We start from the raw sequence: 26,689 nt of genomic DNA on the forward strand, positions 1-26,689 counted from the left end.
GAGATTCTTAGAGATTCCCAGAGATTCTTACAGACCCAGAGATTCTTAATAATAATAATCATATTTGGGGTTTTGCGTGCCAAAACCACTTTCTGATTATGAGGCACGCCGTAGTGGAGGACTTCGGAAATTTTGACCACCTGGGGTTCTTTACCGTGCACCTAAATCTAAGCACACGGGTGTTTTCGCATTTTGCCCCCATCGAAATGTGGCCGCCGTGGCCGGGATTCGATCCCGCGACCTCGTGCTCAGCAGCCCAACACCATAGCCACTGAGCAACCACGGCGGGTTCCAGAGATTCTTAGCACCCTCTGCTACGTTATTGGTCTGACCGCCGCCTCAGTCAGGCGCTACGCCGCAGCTGCAAACGGAGGGCCTTGGGTTAATTGCAGGAATCATGCGGGAGGTACTGGCCAAATACTGCACCAGGGAGGCCAATTCCTGTTCTGGTGAAGGAGTGTCTTGGTTGACGCGTGATGGGCCTTCCTAATTTGGGTGTACCTGGATTAGTATAGCCCCATCCGCTCTCGGCAACTGTTGCCGGTGTCAAGAATCACTCCAAGCCTGCTGATGTTGTGCACTGGAGGAAGTGAGGAGGTGATGGAATACAAGTGACAGGAAAATCAGGATGTGTATAAACGGCAAGAAGGCATAAGCTTGCACAAGACCTTAGCAAAATAAAATGACTCTGAGCAGCGTCTTCAGGGGGCTGTGGTGTGGTTTCTACGTCTATAAAAAATCCTCCAAAATATGAACAGAGGCAGACAAAAATGCGGGCATCGGTATAGGTGAGACCACTGAAGACCTCAGGATAGCATTAGCCTAAATATAAATGATGACCTAAAAATAAGAAACCGCAATGTTTACAAGGTGGCCGAACATTGACACAAATAAATTGGCTGTTGAAGAAGTTCAGCTGAAATGCGACGGTGCGAAATTAGGTGAGAATGTCGGCAACTGTTGAAAAGAGGCCGAGTACGTAAGCACTGTGGCCGACGCCAACGCCCGGTAGCCGTGAGGCGACTGCACGTATAAACGAGATGCCTGGCCGTCAGTCGTTACAGTGTGATTCGGGTGTGAAATATTGGACGCAGACTCAATCACATTAGATACAGTGCACTCTACGGTGTCATTCTTCGATGGCGGGTACTGATTCTCTTGCAATGAGGACGAAAAGAAATTGTCTCACGTGCCGACTGTCACCTTGCTCGAACGGCCAACATTCCTTCCCCTCCGTAGTTGCGTAGTTTTTATTGTGTTCGGCTGCTAATCACGAGGTCGCTGGATCGAATCACAACCACGGCAGCCGTATTTCAAAGGGGTTCGAAATGCAAAAAGGTCCGTGTACATAACGTTAGGCGCATGATAAAGAATACCAAGTTGTCCAAATTATTGCGGAATTCCCCACTACTGCGGGCTTCATAATGAGATCGCGGTTTTGGCTCGCGAAACCCCAACATTTATATAACATTCCTTAAGGGTATTGTTGAAACTCATGGAAGCAGACAAGAAGATAAAGAAGGCGGCGTGCTCCAGAGGCGCGCGCTCTTACGAAAGCAATAAAGAAAAAGAAGAATCTTGATTTCGTTTGCATCGAACGCAGCTGTCTCGTCTCGTTTCTGCAACATGGTGCCATGACCAGGGTAGCGGCTACTCCTCTTCCGACTGGCCACGGACTACCAGAACGACAGACTGGCCACAGAAGACGGACGAAGAGGAGGCCGCAGGCGGAGCAACGGCAGTGAGGGGAGACACCAACAGCAAGGAGCGGCACAGACACAGCGGGCGACCAAGACTCCGATGACGTTTCGCCGCTAGAATCTGTAAGCGACCAGCAGTTTGCTCAATTAGTCAAGATCAACAGAGAAGTGATTATGAAAAAACGAAAAACGCTGAGGACGCAAATAACTAACTTAGTGAGCGATGCTGAAAAGAAACTGGAGGAAAATCAGGATCCTACAGCGATGTCGCTGATAGCCAGCCAGATCAAAGGTATTGCAGACTCGCTAAAGAAAGCAGACGAGCAGATGGAGCAGTTCATAACACCCGAAACAGCTGACTCGGAATTCGCGAAGACCACTGAGTACGAGCTAAAGATAATAAGTGCTCTGCACAGTATCGACGCGTACCTTTCTCGACAGGAAATGCGGGAAACAGTGAGGAAGCTATCCATCTTTAATGGCGAAGCTAGACAATCGGAGCAAGCAACAACAGTGAAGCTGCCGAAGCTAGAAATAATGAAGGTTGACGGCGATAAAATGAAGTGGCAGAGATTTTGGTGGCAATTTGAAACAGCTGTACGTGAAAGAACCGACTTGACCGAAAATCAGAAATTTACGTACCTTCTGTCCTCATAACCGGAAAAGTGGCAGCTGCCGTAGAGGGACTACAGCTTTCCGGCAGTAACTATGGTAATGCCATTGATCTACTCAAGCAGAAGTACGGAAAAGATGACGTGCTGGTAGATATGCATATGAAGAAATTAACTAACTTGAATACAGCCACAAGCTGCAAAGACCATGATGGTTAAGGAAAGCTGTCACAAAAGGTGCAAGTGCGCACACGTAGACTGGAATCCTTAGTATTGAAAAGCGAGTCTTATGCATCGATGTTGCTTCCGATCCTGAAAAGAGCTTTGCCAGTGGATCTCTACATTGGATTCCAGTTAAAACAAAGAGAAGTGATCAGTAGATCGACAGCACAAGATAAGAACGTGGCTTTACGTCAAGAAGATATCCTTAGGCGCTTGATGAAATACAAAGAAGATCAGGTAGAGTGCAGGGAGGAATTGTCAACAGAAAGGAAAGAAAGCTACGAAAACAGAACGGAGAGTAAACAGCAGACAAGAACTGTTAATTTTCAAAGTACAGCTACAAAGTTTTGCATATTTGGCCAGAATACAACTCACTTTGCTGATGACTGTAGGAAAACAATGCCTTATGAAGACAAGAAAATGAAGCTCAAAGAGGCAAACAAATTTTTCCGCTGTACCAGGCCTCGCCATACTGCTAAAATATGTAAGGCAAACATTAGGTACAAGATATGTAAAAAATGCCACGCGACGTCTATGTGCCGAAGCAAAGAACTGACGGCACAGTGTAGAGCATCTACTCCTGCTGAAATTTAAAATTAGGAAGAGGAAACATCTACTTGCCAGTTTATGAACGTCTCATCAAGTGTTTTTCTGCAGACTGCAGTTGCGCTAGCAGAAGGCAGAAGGCAGTCATGTTATTGTCGTGTTCTGCTGGACACGGGCAGCCAAAGATCATTCATCCTGAAAAGCCTATGTGAGAAACTTGGCTGTAAAGTTTAAGGAAAAGAAAGGCTCACGATAGGATCATTCGGAGGAGGTCAAAATGAAAGAGTCATGAATTCAACTCAGTTGAAGTTAAACTGAAAAGTGCCTACAGTAGTGAAGAAGTGTTATTGGAAGTACTGGAGATAGACATAATTTCAAAAGAAAGATTACCGTTCCTGCCTATATCACTGCTAAAGAAGTATGAAGACGAGGGATTCAAGCTGGCGGACGGTATATGTAGAAGCACATCATGCATGGAAATTTGATTACTTATTGGATCGGATCAGTATTGGCAAGTAATGACAGGTGGGATCCGAAGACTAGAAGAAAGGTTAACAGCAACAGAAACTATCTTCGGCTGGACAGTACAAGGCCAAGCTAAGATATCGGCAACAATAATGGAGAAGTCAACCGTAATGGCACTCAACGTCCACGTGGATAACTCTGAAATACAGACAGAACTCAGACATTTCTGGGATATCGAAACTTTAGGCATAAAATGCCATGAGAAAGAAACCGAGAGAGAAGAGGAAGTGATTCAGCACTTCAAGAGGCACTTAAAATTTGAAGAGAAGCGATATTCTGTCAGACTTCCATGGAAAGAGAACGTGGAACTTGATTAAAACAAGAATGTAGCAATGAACAGATTACGACAACTCACTCGACAGCTACAGAAGGACGAAAGTATACTTCGGCGTTACGACAGTGCGATTAGACATTATTTAAATAGTGGAGTAGCAGAAGTGGTCGAAGAAAAAAGAAGACGGATGACACACTGGTACTACATGCCCCATCAGGCAGTAATAAGGGAACATCGACAAAGTACAAAGATGAGAATTGTATGTGATGCGTCTTGATCGTCGACAAAAGGGTTTTATTTAAACGATAACCTCCAAACAGGACCGAATCTCAATTTTGATTTGGTGCATATGCTGATGAACTTCCGGCACCATCGAATAGCAATAATAGCTGACCTAGAGAAAGCATTTCTGCAGATTTCAATACAGAAAGAGAATAGAGACGCATTGCGTTTTCTTTGGTGGGACAGAATTCCAAGTGGTATGACGCAAAAGTTGTGACATGGAGAATGTCAAGAGTAACGTTTGCAATAGCTCCAAGTACTTTCTTACTGGCAGCAACTATACAAAACCACCTAAGCAAGTTGGAAGGTAGCTTTTCGGAAACAACTGAGCGGCTGAAGAACAACAGTTACGTCGGCGACGTGGTAGTGGGCACTAACTAGCCAGAAGAAGCCAAAAAACTTTATAAGGAGTTAAAATACATTTTTCAACAGGCGGCAATGAGACTCAGAAAGTTTAAAACGAATGAGTCTCGATTGCCGCGAATTATAAACATACAAGAGAAAAACACAGGCATGGAAACCTTAACCAGATATAGATACTTGGCATCAGATGGAATTACGAGGAAGATAGACTGTACATCCCATCTTTTGACATAAAGGACATCGATAAGAGCGGTCCAATTATGAAGAGGCAAATTTTGCAGCTAACAGCAAGGATATACGATCCGATGGGCGTCTTCGCAGCATTCACAGTGACAGCTAAGCGAGAAATACATGTGGAGAAAGGGAACATTTTCGGACGACCCGCTACCAGAAGATGAAACGGCGTCGTGAAGGAACTGGATTCAAGAGCTTCGATTTATACAAGACTTCAGCATACCTAGATGGTTTGATACTAACCAAGGCAGACAGCCTCTTCACACGGATCTCCATTTGTTTTCCGGTGCAAGCCCGTATGCTTACGGAACAGCAGCCTACTTGATAAATACCTACGAAAACCAAAAACAGTCTGCGATTCTCATAGCAAAAGGACGAATAGCTCCAATGAAAGAAATATCCTTGCCAAGACTCGAGCTAATGGCTGCGACGCTATCTGCACGCCTCTCTGAATATATCAGAAGAGGATTTGTAAGAAAAATAAACGAAACGAAATATTGTACAGACTCCACCATTGTTCTACGTTGGTTACGTGGAAAGAAAAAAACGCGACAATTTTGTTCAAAACAGAGTGAGGGAGAAAAAGGAAAAAACGAAACTGTTAGAGTGGAATTACGTTGCAAGCGAAGAAAACCCAGCCGATTTGATGACTAGAGGTGTAAGCGCAGAGCATCTGATAAACTCAGAACTATGGTGACATGGTCCAATATGGTCAGTTCTGAAAAAGAAAACTATAGAACAAACCGAAGCAGACGAAGACGCTGAGCATGATGAAAGTAATGCGATTAACACATGCACGTCAAATACGGCAGTGATTAAGGCAGAGAACTAGGCACATACATACGATTACTCAGAGTAACAGCTTGGGTTCTCAGGTATCTCCGGAATATACGAAAAAGGAGATCGATCGTTGGTGATCTAAGTTTTGAGGAACTGAACAATGCTGAGGCGACAATAATAAAGCTCGAACAACACATTCAAGAAAATATCCTACAGAGCAAGGGCATTCCTACGAAGACAACAAGGATGTTTCTTCATGGTGCGGAAGTCTTTGAAGACGATCAAGGTCTGATAAGATACAAAGGTCGGCTACTTCAAAGTGGATTAACATACAACGAAAGACATCCTATTGTGCTGCCAAAGAGGACGGCTGGTACAAAGCTGCTGGTACGTCATATTCATCAACTCACGCTGCATGCAGGAACAAGCGTCACATTATCGCAGCTTCGAACTAAGTACTGGATAATACAAGGAAGACAGCTGGTGAAGAAGATAATTCATGGATGTATAAGGTGCCGACGATTTGACGCCAGATCACTGCACCAAGAAACTGCCCCACTTCCTGCTGACGGAGTCAACGAGCGACAACCATTTGAAGTGATCGGTGTAGATTTCGCGGGTCCGTTACCTATAATAGACGTGATGAAAGGCACTCCAACACAGTATGTTGCAATATTTGTATGTGCTACTACCCGAGCTGTACATCTGCAAATTGTGGACAACACAACAGAAGCACTCTTACATGCATTCCGAAGATTTACAGCGAGACGAGGGCTATGACGAGGGCAGCTGTCTCGTCTCGTTTCTGCAACAGGTGTCCTTGGCAGTCACACAACTCTTTAATGCAAGTAAGATCTGGAGGTGTGCGTGAGGTCTTTAATTATGCGGGCAGCCTTTGTGGCATTCGATATCTGCTAGTCTACATTGCGGCTATATTATAAAGGCGGAACGTCAATATGGTAGACATTATCACGTGGTGCTGACGTTGAAGAACACACTAGCAATACGCAGTACTGTGAAAGACAAAACTAACTTTTATTGGGCGAACCTGTGCCCACAAAAGCAGGCTACAATTATAGCACAACGATAGCGGCGAACACGGTCGGCGACCGTGTTCGCCGCTGTGCCCACAAAAGCAGGCTACCTGTTCCCACAAAAGCAGGCTACAATTATAGCACAACGATAGCGGCGAACACGGTCGGCGACCGTAGAAAATCTGATCAGCGGGTCAAGCGCGTCGGCTTTCATAGAGCAGTCGTCGAATGTGATGAAATCAGATAACACAACGTTCGGCGACAACAGACAGCGGGTAGAAGCATCGATAACTTTCCAGAAACTTCGGATACATGCAGGCGAGTCCCACGCTGTGCGATTACGTTTGTTAGGCTGCGAAACGTGGTTGCCCGATAAAGATAAGTACAGGTGTCAATATAGTCACCTGGTAGTGACGTATAATAAGACAGAGGTAATACTGGGGAAGACGAAACTAACTTTTATTGGGCGAACCTGTGCCCATAAATAGAGGCTACACAAAAGAACTGCGACAGCGGCAAACACAGTCGGCGATCGTCAAAATCTCATCAGTGGGTCAAGCGCGTCGGTTTTTATACATCAGTCGTCGAATGTTCCACAGTAGTAGCTGGGACTCCTTTGTCTTTCACAAAGTTCTGCATTATTCGTGTCGCGCATACGTGCAATCAGATTACACAAGGTTCGGTCACCCAGGCAGTGGATGGAACCACCGATAATATTACAGAAACATCCGATACATGAAGGCGCATTCTGCGCTGTGCAAGAACATTTGTTAGGCTGTGAAACGTGGTGACCCAATGAAGATAAACAAGTACACGTGTCAATACCCCCCTCTTAAAAAGCATCGACCCGATGCTGCAAACAAACGAAAGTAATAAACAAAAACACTCGTCGCAAAAAAACAACGAAGTAAGGAAGTTCGTGAGCGTGCGTAAAAGGGCCTAAGACGCACCACGTGGACCACTCCACATCGTGCGCGTCGCCCCTGGGATTGCGAAATGCCGTCTGGCTTGACCTCATAGTCCAATTCGCTTAAAGGTTGGATGATAATATAGGTTAGGAAATATCACCACAATAATTTCTGACGGAGTCATCGTCGGCGTATCGGGTTCCAAACCCCAACACGGTCGCCGGATTGGTACTCGACGTAGCGTAGTCGGAGGTTGTAGTGTCGGCTGTCGGTACGCTGCTCGTTCTTGGTCCGTAGGTGGGCCAAGCTGTGAGGCTTATTCGGCGCGCTGGAGATAGGCGGCGATGTCAATATTCTGTTCGTCGGTGACGTGCGGCAGCATGACGTCGAGAGTGGTCTTCGGGTTCCTGTCGGAAAGCAGCTTGAACAGGGTGTTCTGTGTTCTCTCTTGCACTGCCGTGCTGTAGGCGAAGGTGACGTACGGCAGGACCGCATCCCGGGTGATGTGTTTGACGTCGACGTACACTGCTAGCATGTCTGCGAGGGTCTTACTCAGGTGCTCCGTAAGACCATTCGTCTGTGGAGGGTAAGCAGTTGTCCTGCTGTGCTTTGTTTGACTGTACTGAATTCCTTGGGTGAGCTCCGCTGTAAAGACCGCTCCTCTGTCGGTGATGAGGACTTCTTGGCCGCCATGTCACAGCAGCGTGTCCTCGACGAAAAATTTTGCCGCTTCGGCTGCCCTACATTACGGCAGAGCTTTCGTTTCAGCGAAGTGAGTGAGGTAGTCCATCGCCACGACGATCCAAGTATTTGTGGTTCTTGACGTTTAAAAGGTCCCAACAAATCTATTCCGATGATCTGAAATGGTCGCGAGGGAGGCTCAATCGGCTGTAGTAATCCCGCTGGCCTTGTCATTGGTGTCTTGCGTTTCTGACAGTCTCGGCATGTCTTGACATAACGGGCGACGTCGGTGATCAGGCGCGAGTAGTAATACCTCTCCTGTATCCTCGATAGTGTCCGATAGAACCCGAGGTTCCCAGAGGTCGGATCGTCATGCACGGCGCGCAGTTCATCTTGAAGCAGCGCTGAGGGAACAACAAGAAGCTAGTTGGCACGGATTGGTGAGAAGCTTTTTTTACTAGTAGGTTGTTTTCAAGCGAGCACAAAGGCAATCCTCGCTTAAATACCCTAGGGTCAATGTTGCTGCGCCTTTCCAAATACTCCACGAGGCTTTTTAGCTCCGGGTCTGCTCGTTGCTATTTAGCTAAATCTTCCGCGCTTATTATTACAAGGAAGGCGTCGTCATCTTCATCATCTTGAGGCTGCGGGGCAATGGGGGTGCGTGATAGGCAATCGGCGTCAGAGCGCGTTTGTCTGGATTCATAGGTTACAGTGATGTTGTATTCTTGTAGTCTGAGGCTCCACCGCTCCAATTGTCCTGAAGGATCCTTTAAATTCGCTAGCCAAATCAACGCATGATGGTCGTTGCAGACCTTGAATGGTCTGCCATATAGTCAAGGGCAAACTTTTCTGTAGCCAAAAGGATGGCGAGGCATTCCTTTTCGGTCGCAATATAATTTCCTTCCGGTTTTCACAGCGACCGGTTAGCGTAGGCTATAATCCGTTTAAGCCCGTTTTTCTTCTCCACTAGAATAGCACCGAAGCCTAGGCTATTGTCGTTAGGATGGATTTCGGTATGGGCATCGTTTGAGTTCTACAAATTCGTCGGTCTGCGGCGTTTCCCCATTGGAACTCTACGTTACATTTAACTAGATGTGCCAACGGCTCAGCGATTCGTGAAAGGTCTTCCACAAAGCGCCTGCGGTAGGCACACATACCAAGGCTGCTGGAACTTTGCGATGGCGGCTGTATTCTGTGGAATGGCGCGGATTCCAGATTTGCTGATGACGTGGCCTACGAACAGAAGCTCATCGCAGGCGAAGCGGCACATTTGCTGCTTCAGAGGGAGCCGTGATAATTTGGTGGCCTCTAGTACTGCAGCAAGCCGCTTAAGGTGATCGTCGAATTTTCTGGCGAAGAAAAAGACGTCATCCAAGTAAACAAGACAAGTCTACCACTTCAACCCTGCTGACACCGTGCCCATGACGCGTTGGAACGTTGCAGGCGCCGAGCACAGTCCTAATGGCGGGACTTTGAACTCGTAGAGGCCGTCTGGCGTGAGGAAGGCGGTCTTTTCGCGATCTCCCTCATCGACTTCTATTTGCCAGCAGTCAGACCTGACATCCATCTAAGATACGTATTTAGCGTTGCAGAGCCAGTCCAATGCCTCGTGTATTTATGGGAGAGGGTATACGTCATTCTCCGTGATCTTAAGTTGACAATAAGTGACTCAAAAACGTAGGGTTCCGTCCTTTTTCTTCACGAAAACTCCAGGAGATTCCCACCAGCTTTTGGGCTAGATGATGTCCTCGCACAGCATTTCGTCGGCTTGTTGCCTATTACCTTCACGTTCTCTCATGGAAACTCGGTAAGGGCTCTAGCGGAGTGGTCGAGCGCACTGTTCGGTTATTATGCGATGCTTTGCGACTGGTGTTTGTCGCATCCTCGATGACGTCCAAAAGCAATCTTTGTATCATCGAAACACACTTCCGAGCTGTTGCTGCTTACTCATAGGAAGACTTGGATTCACGTCGAAGTCTGGTTCGGGGACTATGCTCATCGGGGTAGATGCGGCTGAATCCGAAGACAAAGGCATTGCTGCTTTCCACAATTTCCTCGATAAATGCGATTGTAGTGCCCTTGTTGATGTGCTTGAACTCTTGGCTGAAGTTGGTTAGCATAACTTGCACTTGTCCTTCGTGAAGTCGAGCGACCCCTCTTGCGACGCAAATTTCACGATCGAGCAGTAGATGTTGGTCGCCCTCTATGAGGCCTTCTACGTCAGCGGGTGTTTCAGTGCCGACGGAATTAATAATGCTGGAGCGCGGCGCGATGCTCACTTGATCTTCGAGCACACTCAAGGCGTGGTGACTACGACAGCTCTCCGGCGGTATTGCTTGATCTTGCGACAGCGTTACCCATTTCGACTTCAGGTCGATGACTGCGCCATGTTGATTCAGGAAGTCCATGCGGAAAACGACGTCTCGTGAACACTGTTGGAGGATAACGAAAGTGGCAGGGTAAGTCCGGTCATGAACGGTAATTGTTGCCGTGCAGATTCCAGTCGGCGTAATGACGTGTCCTCCACCGGTCCGAATTTGAGGGCCTTCCTATGCAATCTTAATTTTCTTCAACTGGGCTGCGATGTGTCCACTCATGACGCAGTAATCGGCCCCTGTGTCCACTAAGGCGGTGAGTGCGTGGCCGTCGAGAAGCATGTCGAGGTCGGTGTTTGTTTGTCTTGCGTTACGGTTAGGTCTTGGCGTCGGATCACGGCTGCGTCACATTGACCTATGGCTGGTATGTGGCGTCGTCAGGTCATCTGTCGTCACCGTATTTTTTGCTTCTAAACTTCGTCGGGACGGCGGCGTGTCATTGTTATTTCATCGAGATGATCTCTTTGGCGACTTCGTCGGCGGCGGAGGATCTTCGTCAGTTTGACGAACAGCAACCACACCTCCATCGGTTGCTGCTTTTAGTTTTGCGCTTATGGGCTCGCAGAGCGGCTCGGGCACGGGCAGTCTATGGACGGCACTGTGGCGACAGGTAGCGGCCTGGTGATGGCAAATGGGACTGTCGTCGAGAGCTCCACTGAGTAGCGGCGAGGTAGTCGGTGATATCGCCAGGGCGTTCACCTTGCTGCGAGTGCGGAGCATTGACGGCGACCCCTCGTAGTCCCATTTCGCAGTATGGGCATCGACGGTACATATTTCCTGCTTCACCGTAGTGATATTAGAGCGGGCAGTGGTCGGGGGCGCGCCAAATGTCCGTCTTCCTCGCGCAGCTGCGCTAGACGACGGGTGGGCGTGCTGTTGGCGGCGGTGGTGGATGACGGAATGGCGTCGTTATAGGGCCCTGGCGCGAGCGCGGAAAGGGACCTTGATGACGGGCGACGGCTGCGTATGTCATCGCTTCCGGCACGGGAAGCGACGATTCGGGCTGCACTTCGGTGACACGACGTGACCATCGAAGTTCGTCCTTGACGATGTCAGTAACTGAGGACACCTGAGGTTGGGATGAAATAAACGTGTAGAGCACTTCTTCGCACACAATGGGCCTGATGGTCCCTTGAAGATTACCGGAGCGCAGTGCTGAGATGGCACACTGCGGTGTGAGCACTTGGCGGTCATATTGCCATGTGCGCATTTCTAGAGTTTTGTCAATCATCGTTGCCTCTGTCAAGAACTCAACTACGGTCTTCGCCGGGTTTCGTATCAGTCCGGCTAAATGTTCTTGCTTTACGCTTCACATCAAGAAGCAAACTTTTTTTTTTCCTTTGGACATTTCCTGGTCGGCGTGCCGGAAAAGACGCTTCATCTCTTCGGTGAAGAGGGCGATGGTCTCATTGGGTAGGTGGCCTCGGGTTTCCAGCACAAGTTCGGCGCTTTCTTTTCGGACAATGCTGGTGAACGTCCTCAGAAAGTTACTGCGGTACAGGTCCATGTTGTAAGGGTGGACTCCCGGTTCTCGAACCAAGTCCTCGCGGCATCTTCTAAGGAGAAGTACACATGTTGTAGCTTATCCTCAGAGGTGCAGTTGTTGAAGGTCGAGATCCTTTCGAATGTTTCAGGCCAGGTTTACGCATCCTCCGACGTAGCTTCACGGAAAGCAGGGGAATTTCTGGGTTGTTGAAGCACGATGGGTGACCCAGGGGCTGCCATTGTGGCTGTCTTCGCCACAATCTTCTTGGTGTTCTCAGGTCCGTGCTCCCGGTGTAGCTGTTGCAGACGGCGGCTTGCTCGATGGTCCAGGGCTACGTTGATGTTCTCTTTGTGGTCCGGGCTTGGATCATGGCTTTTCGGGGGCGTCTGGTACATGAACGAAAATCACCTCCACCAGACGCCACGTGGTAATGACGTATAAAGAACACAGTAGCAATACGGTGTAAGAAGAAACTAAGTTTTATTGCGGGAACCTGTGCCCACAAAAACAGGCTACACCTAATTAACGGCGACGGCGTTTAACACAGTCGGCGATCGTCAAAATCTGATCAGAGGGTCAAGCGCGTCGGCTTTTATACAAACATGCAAACAGATTACACAAGGCTCGGACACCAGACAACAGATAACAATAATATCGATAATATCGATAATAACAATAATATCGACACCCATCGATAACAATAAAGGAACTTCCGAAACATGCAGCCCCATCCTGCGCTGCGCAATACCATTTGTTGGGTGCTGAAACGTGGTATCCCAATAAAGGTAAGCAACTACGCGTCTCAACATGGAGAACAGACAAATCCCGCATATATTACTGCACAATAATTTTAAATAGCGGTCTTCCTTCACGCACGTGGATACTCGTGACAGTAGACTGCTTTGGGAATTAACTTCAAATACTATATATGTCCTGCCGAAGGGTGTACCTTGCCCAGTGGCCTGTAAATCTGACGTAGTATTGCAAGCAGCTTCGGCCATAGCATGCTAACGGAAAAAGACACAGAGACAGTTTGCTCGACTCTTATATCGTGACTTTTGTGTCAAGGTGCAAAACCAACATATCCATGTATATGTCCTGATAATTAAGTACATGTCGATTTGCAGCTGCTGCAGTCACCCATGAATGCAGATGACAAAGTTTCTAGGGAAATAATTGGGGGCATATTTGCTGCAGGTGGGAACCAAACCCACAACCTTCGCATTTCGCGAAGGTTGAACCCACAATCTTCGCGAAATGTGAAGGTTATGCGTTCGGTTCCCACCTGCAGCAAGTTGTTTTTTCATCCACTTTAATGTCCATTGATTTGTCGTTTCTTCATTTCATTTATTAGGCACAAGTTATTTCCCCTACGTTGTCCTTGTTGTCAGTGTTTGTTGGTTTGCTATGATATGACTAATAAAAATTGGGACCCTCGGCTAACCCCCTTTCTTTTCGTTTATCACGTGCCTAGTTGCACAATGCGTTGGCGGGCTAGTTGGTGCGGATCCATAGATACTTTGTTTAGCGCAATACAACAGACACAAGAAAGGCGACAGGACAAGCCACGTTGTCCTGTCGCCTTTCTTGTGTCCATTGTACTGCGCTAAACAAAGTATTTATGGTACCTAGTTGCGTTCATGGCCGCATGCGTACAGGAGATTCCGAAACCACGATCTTAGAACCATTGAGAAATACTATGTCGTTTAAATTGGTTAGTGAATGGATAAGCAAAGCATGTGCATCGCGGTTAATTCATGCATGTTTTCAGGCATGTAGGTTCCTCTGGGCTGGGATTATCCAAGATAAGATGGCCTCACAGCCTGCAGCGTTATCTGGCTGAGCTAGCTTTGATGCTCCCTTGCCGTAGTCAGAAGTTCAAAAAAAGCATTCGTTTTTTTTAAGCGTGACACAGATGGTGGCTTGATGGAGATGGCATTTTCATCTTGCAATTACAAAAAAAATTATTTGGCCTATGCATGGTAGTTTTTTTCATCGTCGATGATATCATCTTAACTTTCCATGTTTTCGCTGCTGCCTCATTTGATTAGCAAGCAATACATATGCGCATGCCTATACTGTTGACTTTTACCTATATATATATGTGTACCGCTTCGTAGGATAAAACAATTGTTGGAAGTTAGCGCTGAGTCCGCATCGTACCTCTGTCTCTCGACCCTTTGCGTGCGCTGATCTAAAACCTAAACCTAAACCTTAAGCTAAATGTTTTAGAATACCATAACTTTTAGGTTATGGTATTCCATAACCTAAAAGGTATGGAATACCAACGTGCCCAAACCTATGCTCTTTCACTAAATTTAAGCGCAGCTGTATAGATGATTTTTATTTCGCATGTCAATACCTTGTGCTGTGATTATATATGTACACTGTTTATATTAGGAAGATAACATTGTGGGTAGCGTAGCTGGCCCAAGCAATCTCTCTAATGCGGCACATTTCAAACAGAGCGATGTGTGGAACTACTGCCTCACTGATTAGGTAGATCGCGAGAAGCAGCGCGTGAGTGACAAATGGGCGCCATTCATGACAGCCACCTCCGCTCATGCAGCGCTTTTTTTTCGTGCAGATGACGCGCACTGCTCTGGCACCATGTCGTAGCCATCGTCGCCGCACTGCCAGTCTTGCACAGCACTACGCTTTTCTTCCCACGCTTGCGTTCCACCAGGATACGAGCGGCCTTTCATCGAGAGGGAAGCGTGCCACCAGTGTCAGCGGCAACACACGTCACATCGAGCCTTACTCCTTGGCCCTCGTAATCGCCCCTTGCAGGAGCAGTGATCCCCGTAACGCGCACTGTGTCTCGGACTGACCTCACAAGCTGACTCCGCGGACGACTGGAGCCCTTCCCACCTCATGTCACCCTGGGCCCCTTCGGAAGCGCAGATGAGATTGCCGATGTGGCTGGGGATGCCTTGGCCACTGGCAACTCAGCGTGTCCGCAGGACTTTTTCCGCCCCACCCCTGCTCCACTTGCCGGGTCATGCTTTCACTGTAGCCGTCTCCTCCACCTTCCCACTCGCGCTCTCCTCTTTCATCTTGCGCTGCGCTCAGCATTCACTTTTATCTATCGCTCTGCTTGTTCGCACGGTTATGCGGTATGACGCCAAGGTTCAATGCAGTAACGGGTACCTAAGAGCGGCGCTCCAAAATCGACGACGTCATGCAAGTTGACGAGGCAGGCCTGCCACTTCATGCCGGCTAGCACAGTGTCCATTAAGCCTGGAAGGTTGCGGGAGCCATGAAAAGGCCAAATGGCATGACCTTAAATTAATAGAGGCCATCCGGAGTGACAAAGGCAGTTTTCTCTCAATCCCACTCGTCGATGTTGATTTGCCAATAGCCCTTTTTGAGGCCCATCGGAAAAAAGTAGCTTGCACAACAGAGCCAATCAAGTGCATCGTCTATAGGAGAGAGGAGGAAGTCAGGTCCTTGTTCGCGACTTAGTAGAGGTGACGATAACCGACGCAAGAACACAGAGTTCCATCCTTCTTTTTCATCAAGAACACAGGAGATGGCCACGCTGTGTTCTATGAATGGAGTATTTTGTCGCGCAGAATTTCTTGGACTTGCTGCTTTATGGTCAATCGCACGATTGCCGAAACTCGTTACGGGCTTTGACGGAGGGGTCGGATGGATTCCTCAGGTTTTATGCGATACTTAGCAGCGTATGTTCGTTGTACCCTTGGTGACGTCAAAAAACAGTTCCTGAATTTCGGTATGAGACCCTTGAGTTGTTCTTGTTTATCCCTAGAAAGAGTCCAATAAATATTAAAAGTTGGTTCAGGAACACCCAGCCCCATCGCAGCTTCGGTAGACTCGGAAAGGACAAATGCATCACTGACGGCTACAACTTCCTCAATGAATGCGAATTTCGTGCCTTTGTTCAGGCACTCCTGGATGAAGTTCGTCACCGTGACCTCCACGTATCCTCCGCGTAACTGGGCAATACCCATCCCGGTGCCGATTTCACGGTCGAGTACCAGGTGTTGGTTGTTCTCTGTCATGGCTTCCAAGTCTCTGTTTTTGTCACGACCAAAATAATGGTGCTGGCGCGAGGCGGAATACTGGCTTGGTCCTCAAGGCAATTGATTGGAAGGCTTCCCCGGCGGTATCGCTTAGTCGGCGGACAGCGTTATTGATTTCGACCTCAGGTTGATGACTGCGCCGGGTCGGTTCAGCAAGTCCATGCCGAGAATTAGGTCTCGCGAATACTGTTGGCGGACAAGGAACGTCGCTGGGTATGTCCGGTCATGACCTGTAATTATTGCTGCGCAGATTCCAGTGGGCGTCATCTGGTGTCCTCCAGCTGTCTGAATTTGAGGACCATCCCATGCAGTCTTGACTTTATTCAGCTTGGCGGTGAATAACGCACTGATGATGTAGCAGTCGACGGCAGTCGGTGATTCCGTGGCCGTCCAGAAGCACTTTGAGGTCGGTGGTTTTTCGTCTTGCATTGCAGTTAGGTCTTGGCACCGGATCACGGCTGCGCCGTGTTTACCTGTCGCGGAAAGGTCGCGTCATCAGGTCTTCTTTCGTGGGCGTCGTCTTTGTCTGGATGGCGGCGTGTTGTTCCTACATTGTCGAGATACATTTTGAAGCGCCGCCGTTGTTGGAGGGAGATCTGCAGTATTACAACGTACAGCAACCTCATCTCCGTCGTTGCTCGTTTTAGTTTTCCTGATAGGCGCTAACAGACCAGCCCCAGGCTGGGCCAGTGTATGGGTGGTGATGCGGCGAGAGGTTGCGTCCTGGCGAAGGAGGTTGAGGTTTCTTCTGCGTTTCGGCGAAGTAGTCGGCAATGTCTTGTGCGTGCTCGCCAAGCTATGGGTGTGGCGCGCAGACGGTGAACCCTCGTAGGCCCATTTCGCGGTAGGGGCCTTGGCGCTAGACGCGGCCCGCTTCTACGCAGTGATAGCAGAGCGGACAGTGGTCGGCGGCGCGTCTTCCTTGGGGCGCAGTGGCAACGGCGGACGACAGAAGTGCCCCGCTACCGGAGCCTGGCGCGGGAGGGGGACGTGACGGTGGCGTGCGTCATCACTTCTGGCGGAGGCGGCGGTGATTAAGGGACTCCGAGTGACTGTTGGATCTGCTCGTGTACGACGTAGGTAATCGAAGCCACTTCAGGCTGTAATTAAGGGAACAACTTCTGCAGTTCCTCGCGCACGACGGCTCTGATGGTTTTGTGCAGGTCGTTGGTGCGTAAGGATTGAATTTTGGCGTGCTTTCTTGAGATCGCGCGGCGATTGAACTGTCGGTTCCGCATTTCCGACGTTTTCGCGATGTTGATGGCTTCGTAAAGGAACTGTTCTGCGATTTTGTGCGGGTTTCGTATCATTGCGGCGAAAAACTTTTGCTTCACACCACGCATGACTAAGCGAACTTTCTAGCCCTGGGGCATTTGCGGGTCGGCGTGGTGGAGTATATGTATCACTTCTTCCGTTAAACTGACAATATTCTCGTTAGGTAGCTGCACTGGAGTTCCCAGGGGAATTTCGGCTCTTTCTTTCCTAACAAAGCTCGCGAAGGTCCTCAGTAAGCTACTGAAGAACAGCTCATATCTTGTAAGGGTGGACGCCCGGTTCTCGAACCATGTCCTCGCGGCTTCGTCCTACGACAAGTACACATTACATAGCTTATCTACCGAGGTTCAGTTGTTGAAGGCGGAGATCCTTTCAAAAGTCTCGAGCCAGGTTTTTGGATTCTCTGACGATGCCTAACGGAAGCCAAGTGACTCCTTGGGTTGCTCGAGAACGATGGGGGACGCTTGGGCTGCCATTGGGGTTAGTGACATGGTTACAATTTTCCTGGTCGTCTCAGGCAAATGTCCGTCCTCCGGGAGCACTTCTTGCACGTGTGGCTCGCTCGCTAGCTCTTGACATGGTTGGTGTTCTTTGCGGGGTTCGGGCTTGGATCACGGATTTGCTGGAGCGTTTTGTACATAAACGCACAAGTACATCTATCAGATGTCACGTAACAATAAAGGGGAAGAACATAGCAGCAAAACTGTCAATAACATAAGTACCTTTTTATTGGGCGAACCTGTGCCTATAAAAAGAAATTACACTTAAAGCACAAGAATAGCGGCCAAGGCAGTCAGCGATCGCCGGAGTCTGATGAATTGGTCATGCGCGTCGGTTTTTATACATCACTCTCGAAGGTTCCAGTGTAAGAAATGGTTGGCGCGTGTCCTGTCATTTTTCACTCTCCTCGTCTGTTTGTGCGCTTAAAAGGTTTTTTGTCTATTCACGGACTGGTATCAGTTCCGTAAGCGCCGCGCGCACGCCTCCCCAACTGCGGCGTACGACACATGGCTCACGGGTCTGGCACAGCCTCTCAACATGCTTACCAAAACGCGCAATACCACCACGAAGGAGCCGGACATTGACCTGTACCTCCTTCATATCTGAGAGGCCTGCCGGAGTCTTACGGAAAGATGCAGGAGACAGCGACTCACTCGTCGTCCACAGCTACCTATTGCCTACGTTACGAAAGAAGCAGAACACGCGTAGGCACTGGCTAGCAACAATTTGGTAGGGATCCAGGACCATCACTCAAGCGACGGTCACGGAACCCTACCAAATTACCTACCACGGACCCCTACCAAAGAAATCTTATATAGGAGTATTGTTTTGGCATTCTTCTTCTATGATGTCATAATTCAATTTATTTTATAATTTTCCGTGTTTATTTGGTTCAGTAATAAAAGCAACAAAATTTGTTTGTTCAGAATTTTTTAGCGTGAGTATATTTTGAAAATTTCGAATTCCTGCCAATTTTTTAAAACAAATAGTGCCGTAAATGAAAGATTTGAAACCAGCAGTCACTGAATTTTAATTTCTATTTAAACACAACAAACCTCGTCAAATTCTGTGCAGTGGTTGCCGAGAAAACAAATTATCCTTTAAAATGTATTTAGACAGGAGCACCCGAGCTAAACCTTCCTCTTAACAGCTATTTTCCCACTGTGGCGTCCGCGTGGAGAACAAGACCCGGGAGACAGTGCAATGCTGGACCGACTCGCGGTGGAGGTGCAGTTCGCCATTGAGGGACCCACATACACAACGTCGCTGGCCATACTCCTCCACAGAGTGGAAAGGAGCTGCGGTTTTATATAATTTTTCATTCATTTCGCTTTTAGAAAGAGATAATTCTAAAAATGCGATGGTTGTTGTCTCGATTTAAATATGGCTTTAAATATACTCTATATCCCATTCATCCGCAAGAGTAGGTGTAAACGGGAAAATGCTCGCTCGCTCACACACAAGCCCACGCGCACGTACGTTCGCACACACTCACACAAACGCAAACACAAAAAGATACGACAAATGCTCGCCTGCATTCACATTTACAGACGCCCACGCATGCACACACGCACAAAAACGCGCGCTCGCACTCACACTGAACTACAGGCTCCCACAAACACGCGTATGTTCGCACAGGCATACACGCACTTGTGCGAACGCATATTCAAAGCATATTTAGCGCCAGCAAACACGGACGGAATGGAGACGACAACACAGTGCGCTAACTTCAACAACTTCATTTCGAGGAAATACACCTATATAACCCATGCACAGTGGCGCCACCTTATCCAAATCTTACCCATCCAAAAAAGCCGTCTCCTTATCTAACAGGTCGATTGAAGGGACACTAACACACGTGTCTCTTTTTCGCCATATAGCGTGAGCTTCAATGATCCCTGCACATCTTTATCTCTGTGCTTCGCAAGAACCCGGCAGGATTCATACACCTGCGCACAGCCGCATTCTTGACAGTGGGTTGACAGATGACCGTATTGCTTATTTTTCACAGTTTGGCAATGTTCCCGTAATCGGTCATTAAGACATCTCCCTGTCTGTCCGATGTATTTTTTCCCACAGGACAGCGGAAGCTCATATACAACAATCTCTACGCATCCCACTGGCGCTTTTCGATGATTCGTAGAGCATCCGGCAGCTCGCTTACGGTACTGGTCCGTCAATCGACATATTTTTGCCAGCTTTTCTGGTGCGGAAAAGACCAGTTTTGTGTCCACCCGGCTAGCCATTTTCTTCAGTTTATGTGCCGTTCTATGCAGGTAGAATACTACCACCAACTTCCTTCTACGTTCCGTCCCTTGACTAGCCGTGTCCTGAATTGTACTATCTGACCAGCACCTTTTTAGCAGCCCCTCGACGACCGAAACTAGCATTGATTCCGGAACCCCTGCTGCTGATAACTTTCCCGATTGATCCATAAGGCTCGTATAGATCTTGTGGTGGCAAGACTTCTTTAGAGCATTTCCAAAGCATACGTTGGCAATGCTCCTCTTGACGAGCTTCGAGTATGCTGACCTATACGATAACAGGGGCTTATTAGCTCTACGTTTATACTCCCAACACGTGTGCCGTTCCATGAACTCGAGCTGAATATCTAGGAAGCGCAGCACGTTATTGGAGGGCTCTTCAATCGTGCGATTAAGTGGGCTAAGGCCTGAAGAAAATACTTCGCAAAGCTTGCCTACTGTAAAAGGTGCGTCTGGTTCAACAAGAACGAGATAGTCGTCGACGTATCTGACAACTTTAACCACCCTGTGCTCTGACAAGGTACGGGACAGGTTTCTGTTATGGTGAGCTAGAAAAATGTCACTTAGTATGGGCGCCAAACATGAACCGATGCAAACCCCTTGCTTTTGAATGAATATGTCGTCATTCCATGCTGGATATGCAAAGTGAAGGTAGCTACTAAGCATATCTAAAAAGTCCTGAACGGACAAACCGGCTGAATATTGGAACGAAACCACGCCACACTCGTCTATGCACTCTTCTACACATATTATTAGTTTCTTTTGAGGCAAGGAGTAGTACAAGTCCTTTATGTCAAAGGAGCAAGCTGATAAGCTTTTGTCAGAATTTTCTTTCAGGAAATCTACGATTTCTGCAGAGCTCCTAACCAAAAATCGGTCGTCAATATTAAGAATTTCGCAGCTATATATCTTGCAAGAAAAGAGCGAACTTTTTCTGCCATGACCCTGTTTCTGAAACCATTACCCTTAATGGGTAATCGGGTTTGTGTGTCTTCGCACTAAACATAATTTGAAGGGAACCAGACTTTGCGTTGTCAATTTCACGAACCAACTGACTCAGGTCTGCCTTCTTACAAAGACGCTTTGCTTCTAGCTTGATTTTTCTGAGAGACACATTACTACACTGGTCGAACACAGAGGCAATCGCAGAGCAGGCTTTTGTATTAAAATCACTTTCCTTAAGGACAACAAAGCCACCTTCTTTGTCAGCTGGCAAAACACACAGACCGTTCTGCCTCAAAAACGAAGTTGCGCGTACATGGTCAGTCCGCCCATCCGTTCCGCCCTCATCAGCCCGCGTGCTGATGGCTCTCTACTGGTGAGCGAGGAGCGGTCGCAACTTTCCCGTCCGCACGCCTGCTCGTCTCTCATTGGCTGGTCCGAGGCGGATGGTTGGGCTGTCGTCACAGCAAACATGGCGCGTGCTCGAAGCGAAGCGATGCGGGGACGTAAGGCCTAAGCTACAGCCGCGTCAGAAACTGTGTATTTTTTCTCCTTTTTGTGATTTTTACTAGAGTTATCTGGCACCCACGAAGATAGTCATCGAAAGCAGCAAGCCGGTGTACCCTTCAAGACCTCATCAGCGCGTGCGATCGCCAACAGAAATGGGCAACCAGCGCTGAAGCTTCGCGTGCCGACAGCAGTGCCGTAACACACAGCCTAGCGAGCGGTAGACACAGTTTCCAGTAGCACACGCAGTGATTTCGTGTCAGCAAATTCACCGATTATCTTGAGTCACACTTTTCACGGCTCCTCAAACGGCAGGGAACCGACGTGCTAGGACGTAGCAGCGCATGCGCTCTACTCAGCGCGCATAGCCATGGACAGAACTTGGCTGGCCGCATCGCGCTAGGCAAACATTGATACAGGCGCACGTTTCTTATCGTTAAATATGTCGTGCCATCTTCGTAGCCTCCCTATCGGACGGTTTCAGCATATTTTAGTAACGCATGAAAAATGTCGTAGCGCCTCCTGGCCAGCGCTGGTTCCCCATAGACGGAGCGCAGGAAGTGTGTCTTGTGTTTACGAGAGCGTCGGAAGAAACATTTGAAGCCGTGGACTTCGTGATTTCTTGTGCCATGCTTCGCGTGTGCGTCGCAGACGAGAACTCCATCACATACGCGTGCATTCTGAGCAGCACACACGTTCAAGGCGTGGCGAAATAAGTAGCGTCTGATTGGCGCACCCGGCGTACACGTTTGGTTTCTGCTCTGTGCATGCGGATCGTTGCTGCGGAGTGGTGAACGCCAGCCCTTCGTAACTTTCAGAAGTAATGATACGATCAGTAGCAATAAGTTTTTATCGCCTCGTTATCGCTGCCATTCTGCGTGTGCCATACTGCGTGCGAGCCGTTTTGCCGGCTGCGATGCGCCGTGGTGACCGCGACGTTCGAGCGGTGCTCTTGCTGTTATGAAGTGCGTTTGCTAGCTACAAATCGTGATACGTATGTGCGATATGTTGCAGCGTTACTGGTTGTAGAAGTGGTCATACTACGCGATGTTCGTGTGCTCAGAAGTGAACTGACCGTAAGTGTTGCCGATCGCGTTTTCATATTTAGTACCCTTACAGATAAGCCCTATCACACCGGCCTTTTCTGCTTCGTACATCTATCGTTTCTTTCAAAAGTTGTTACTGCGTGGTTGAAGATGCTTCTATCGGTGGGGGGCAATTAGGGAACATCATAATAATTGCATACGTCAAGACGTTCAGCGCTGTCGTGAAATGTGGACGCGCCTGAGAGCACTAATGTCATGAATGCAATTAAAAATTCCCAAGACAGTGTTAAGAGAACGGTTAAAAAAGAAAACATATGAGAAGGTAGGCACAGCAGCTTGTGAACCGGCTCCTATAATACCTCTACCCGCGTCTGTTTGTAAATGTATGTTTTCTTGCGTTTGTCAATTTTTTTCTATTTCCCACATTTCTTTATATTGGAGTTTTTCTTAGTTCTCGCGTTTCTCTGTGAATGCGTGCCTATTTCCATGCGTGTGTGCGCTTGCCCTTATTTCTGTCCTTTTATATTATATTAGCATTTGCTTTTGCTAGTTTTCTTTCAGCAAAGTCATTACACATTTTCATTAATCAATCTCATTCAAAGCCCTAAGCCATGTGCACGGCAGCGCTGGCCTCTTCCTTCTCATTAAAACCTTTCTCACTGGTCTACCTCGTCTTCTCAATCTGCCTATTCGCTGTGTTTTCTGTCCTTGCCTCGTGTGTTGTTGCTGCAATGTGATTAACCAACTTGCTCAAAACAGATTTTGATCGCCTATGAAAACAGAAAGGTTTAGAGATAGATTTTCTTAAAAGCGTCGTGGGGGTTGCACAGCAACCTTGCCTCTTACCTCTGTTCATGTTTATGCATCAGTGCATGTGGCAGCTCACCAGAAGTGCACATGAAAGGGTGCCATATTGTGAAACTACACCTTGCTATGCTGTTGCATTTTTCATGCAATCAGTCTTAGTAAACGGATGGTTTCGCTGCCCCTCACATCTGACGGCAAACAATTTCAATAGGAATAACATTGTGCAGTCGGGTGTCATTTCCTGTCTGATGCTTTCGTCGTTGCAAAGACATTTTTCAGTAAATGGAGCCTAGTAAAGCAGTGCATTGATAGCTTTTGCAACTTTCACCATTTATTACTTCACAAATGTCATTGTCTGAACCTGGCCGTCGATCGCTATGTCGATCGCTTGTGAATTAAATAATTGCCTCAATAAAACAGATTCAACTTCACTAAGCATTTTTTAGTACAAACAATGCTAGCAAAGCTATTCAGGGTGAATAATTGTGCTTGCATTGGTGTTACTTGCCGTCAGAGAAACAAATACAACAATGGCTGTGACATGACTGTGATCTGACGTGCAGACTGCTAATGGTGCCTTTCAAGCGTGCCCTCGACTACTGCTATTAATAGTTACCCAACTGAGTATTTTGGGCCTAACTAAGCTAATGATATTTGATAATTCTCCTATTCGCATTACTTGCCTGGGCCAGGTAACCAAAATAAACAACGCCACCAAATGAATGTGTGTTTGCATGGAAGCTTCCAACAGTGGCTGTCATTTCCGCGTTGACTGCTGCTGTTTCAACAACAGTGGCGACGACTTTACTGCGCTTTGACGTGCAGACTGCTAATGGTGCCTTTCAAGCGTGCCCTCGACTACAGCTATTAATAGTTACCTGACTGAGTATTTTGGGCCTCACTCAGCTAATGATGTTTGATAATTGTTCTCTTATTCACATTACTTGCCTCGGCCAGGTAACCAAAATAAACAATGCCACCACATGAATGTGTGTTTGCATGCAAGCTGCCTACAGTGGCTGTCATTTTCGCGTTGACTGCTGCCGTTTCACCAACAGTGGCGATGACTTGACTGCGCTTTGACGTGCAGACTGCTAATGGTGCCTTTCAAGCGTGCCCTCGACTACTGCTAATAATAGTTACCTGACTGACTTTTTTGGGCCTCACTCAGCTAATGATGTTTGATTATTGTTCTCTTATTCACATTACTTGCCTCGGCCAGGTAACCAAAATAAACAATGCCACCACATGAATGCGTGTTTGCATGCAAGCTGCCTACAGTGGCTGTCATTTTCGCGTTGACTGCTGCCGTTTCACCAACAGTGGCGATGACTTGACTGCGCTTTGACGTGCAGACTGCTAATGGTGCCTTTCAAGCGTGCCCTCGACTACTGCTATTAATAGTTACCTGACTGAGTTTTTTGGGCCTCACTAAGCTAATGATGTTTGATAATTGTTCTCCTCATCGTATTACTTGCCTGGGCCAGGTAACCAAAATAAACAATGCCACCACATGAATGTGTGTTTGCATGCAAGCTGCCTACAGTGGCTGTCATTTATGCGCTGAGTGCTGCTGTTTCACCAACAGTAGCGACGACTTGACTGCGCTTTGACGTGCAGAGAGCTAATGGTGCCTTTCAAGCATGCCCCCGGCTACTGCTAATAATAGTTACCCGAATTAGTATTTTGGGCCTCACTAAGCTAATGATGTTTGATAATTGGCACAGAGGCTGAGCCACTTCGGCCTCTTGATTGCAAATTTCTGTGCTCTCCTAGTGCTAATGGGAGTATCGTTCATCTGGCTACCCGAATAGTGAATAGGTAATAGAGCACTACAATCTTCGAGTTTTACGCAGAACACCTCGTGCATTATTCACGAAACTGAACCTAAGGAACTATTCGCTGGTTTGTTATGGAAATAAAAAAAATGGCAATGAATGTTTCCTCGCTTTTTGTGTGGCCCTGTCTGCTGTGCATGTTAAAACAGCAACTAAGTAAGAAAGACAAACACAAAACTACTAACTACATCAACCTTTTCACGCCACAAGAGGTCACTGAACTCACTGCTAAGCTACACTTGATAATATCCGTTTGCTTTCAAATAAATACAGGCACTGGCCAGCTGTTTATGTTATGCTATGCATTTTTCATTTTCCTAAAATATGGCTGTGCATGAGCTAGCAAGGTTGTTACTACATAAATACATAAACAACATGCAGCCCATGCCCAACTAACTCATCTAATCTGAGTAGAGCTTATTTTTTATATGTAGAGCAATCAAAAAAGAACACGCATGTATGATGCCGACAGTATCAAACAGTCTCAAGTCGAACATCCTTGTTTGGTGCCATGGGTGAGAGAGGGAGCATGCCTGTCATGGTAGTGCTTATTTTGTGCGCTTTGGTAATGTTTGTACATTGTTGAAATGTTAAATTAGGTATGTTAAGTAGTAAGGTGGCAACATATTGGCCACCCAGGCTGGCAAGAAAGAATGCAATTGTTTGATTTCACTCAAAATAAGTTTTCTTATCAGCAATGTAAATTATATGCTTTCAAATAAATACTCCCCTTGGAAACATATCTCATGAGTATGCATATGTCTGCATAAGGTCACCGCATTACATACATATTGCTTTAAGCCAGTTATAATGAATTGTACACTCACTGCTTAACCTCCACTTCCTTGCTGCGTTAAGTTAACCACTTATGCACAACTTTTTTTGCACACGGTGAGAACTTCAGTCATCGCTGAGCACATCATTTAAGGAAAAGGCATTCCATGCATCCAACTGCTTCAAGCACTCTCTTAAAATTGGCAGAGTGAAAAAAAAGCACGAGCAAGCGTGTCAGCAAGCTTTACTCGGAGCCTCACACGCATGCTCAGTGGTAAAAAGGTGCGTCTTGGCGACCTACGCAAATGCATTCCGCGATAGATGTGCGTGTGTTCCGTATTCTTGGAAGCTGTCACTAGCACTACAGAAACCGCGCCGCCGCGCTTCCGGCGACACTATCAGTTTCGCGTGACGCAGAATGCTTCACGTTGGATAATTAGAGAGGTTTTGTTCAACCAGCCAAGGCAGCGCGGACTGAAAGTAATCATCCGAGACTATGTCGCGTGCTGCGACGTGATGCGATTGCAATACATCTGTAAAAAGTGCGCAGATAAGACGACTGTGCAATGTTTCGAAGAAGGATGACAGTGCCAATGCAACACATACGGCTGCAGAACAGAATGTGGCAGCCTAGAGTCGCATTTTCACCGGAACGCGGAAACTTGAAA

General features: G+C 47.5%; 1 protein-coding gene across 4 annotated transcripts in view; it reads right to left on the reverse strand.

Annotated features, from left to right (window-relative positions):
* LOC139054901 (uncharacterized) overlaps positions 1 to 26,689 on the reverse strand; it is a 443,055-nt gene that overhangs the window by 44,657 nt on the left and 371,709 nt on the right. For 3 of the 4 annotated variants that reach the window (XM_070532627.1, XM_070532628.1, XM_070532630.1), the window contains one exon: positions 1,553 to 1,821. The exons of the other annotated variant lie outside the window; for it this stretch is intronic. In XM_070532627.1, the coding sequence (XP_070388728.1) occupies positions 1,553 to 1,821 (269 nt within the window). The remainder of the gene's footprint in view (positions 1 to 1,552; positions 1,822 to 26,689) is intronic. 4 annotated transcript variants of the gene reach the window in all.

The sequence above is a fragment of the Dermacentor albipictus genome, chromosome 1, assembly GCF_038994185.2.
Source record: "Dermacentor albipictus isolate Rhodes 1998 colony chromosome 1, USDA_Dalb.pri_finalv2, whole genome shotgun sequence".
Classification (NCBI taxonomy): Eukaryota; Metazoa; Arthropoda; class Arachnida; order Ixodida; family Ixodidae; genus Dermacentor; species Dermacentor albipictus.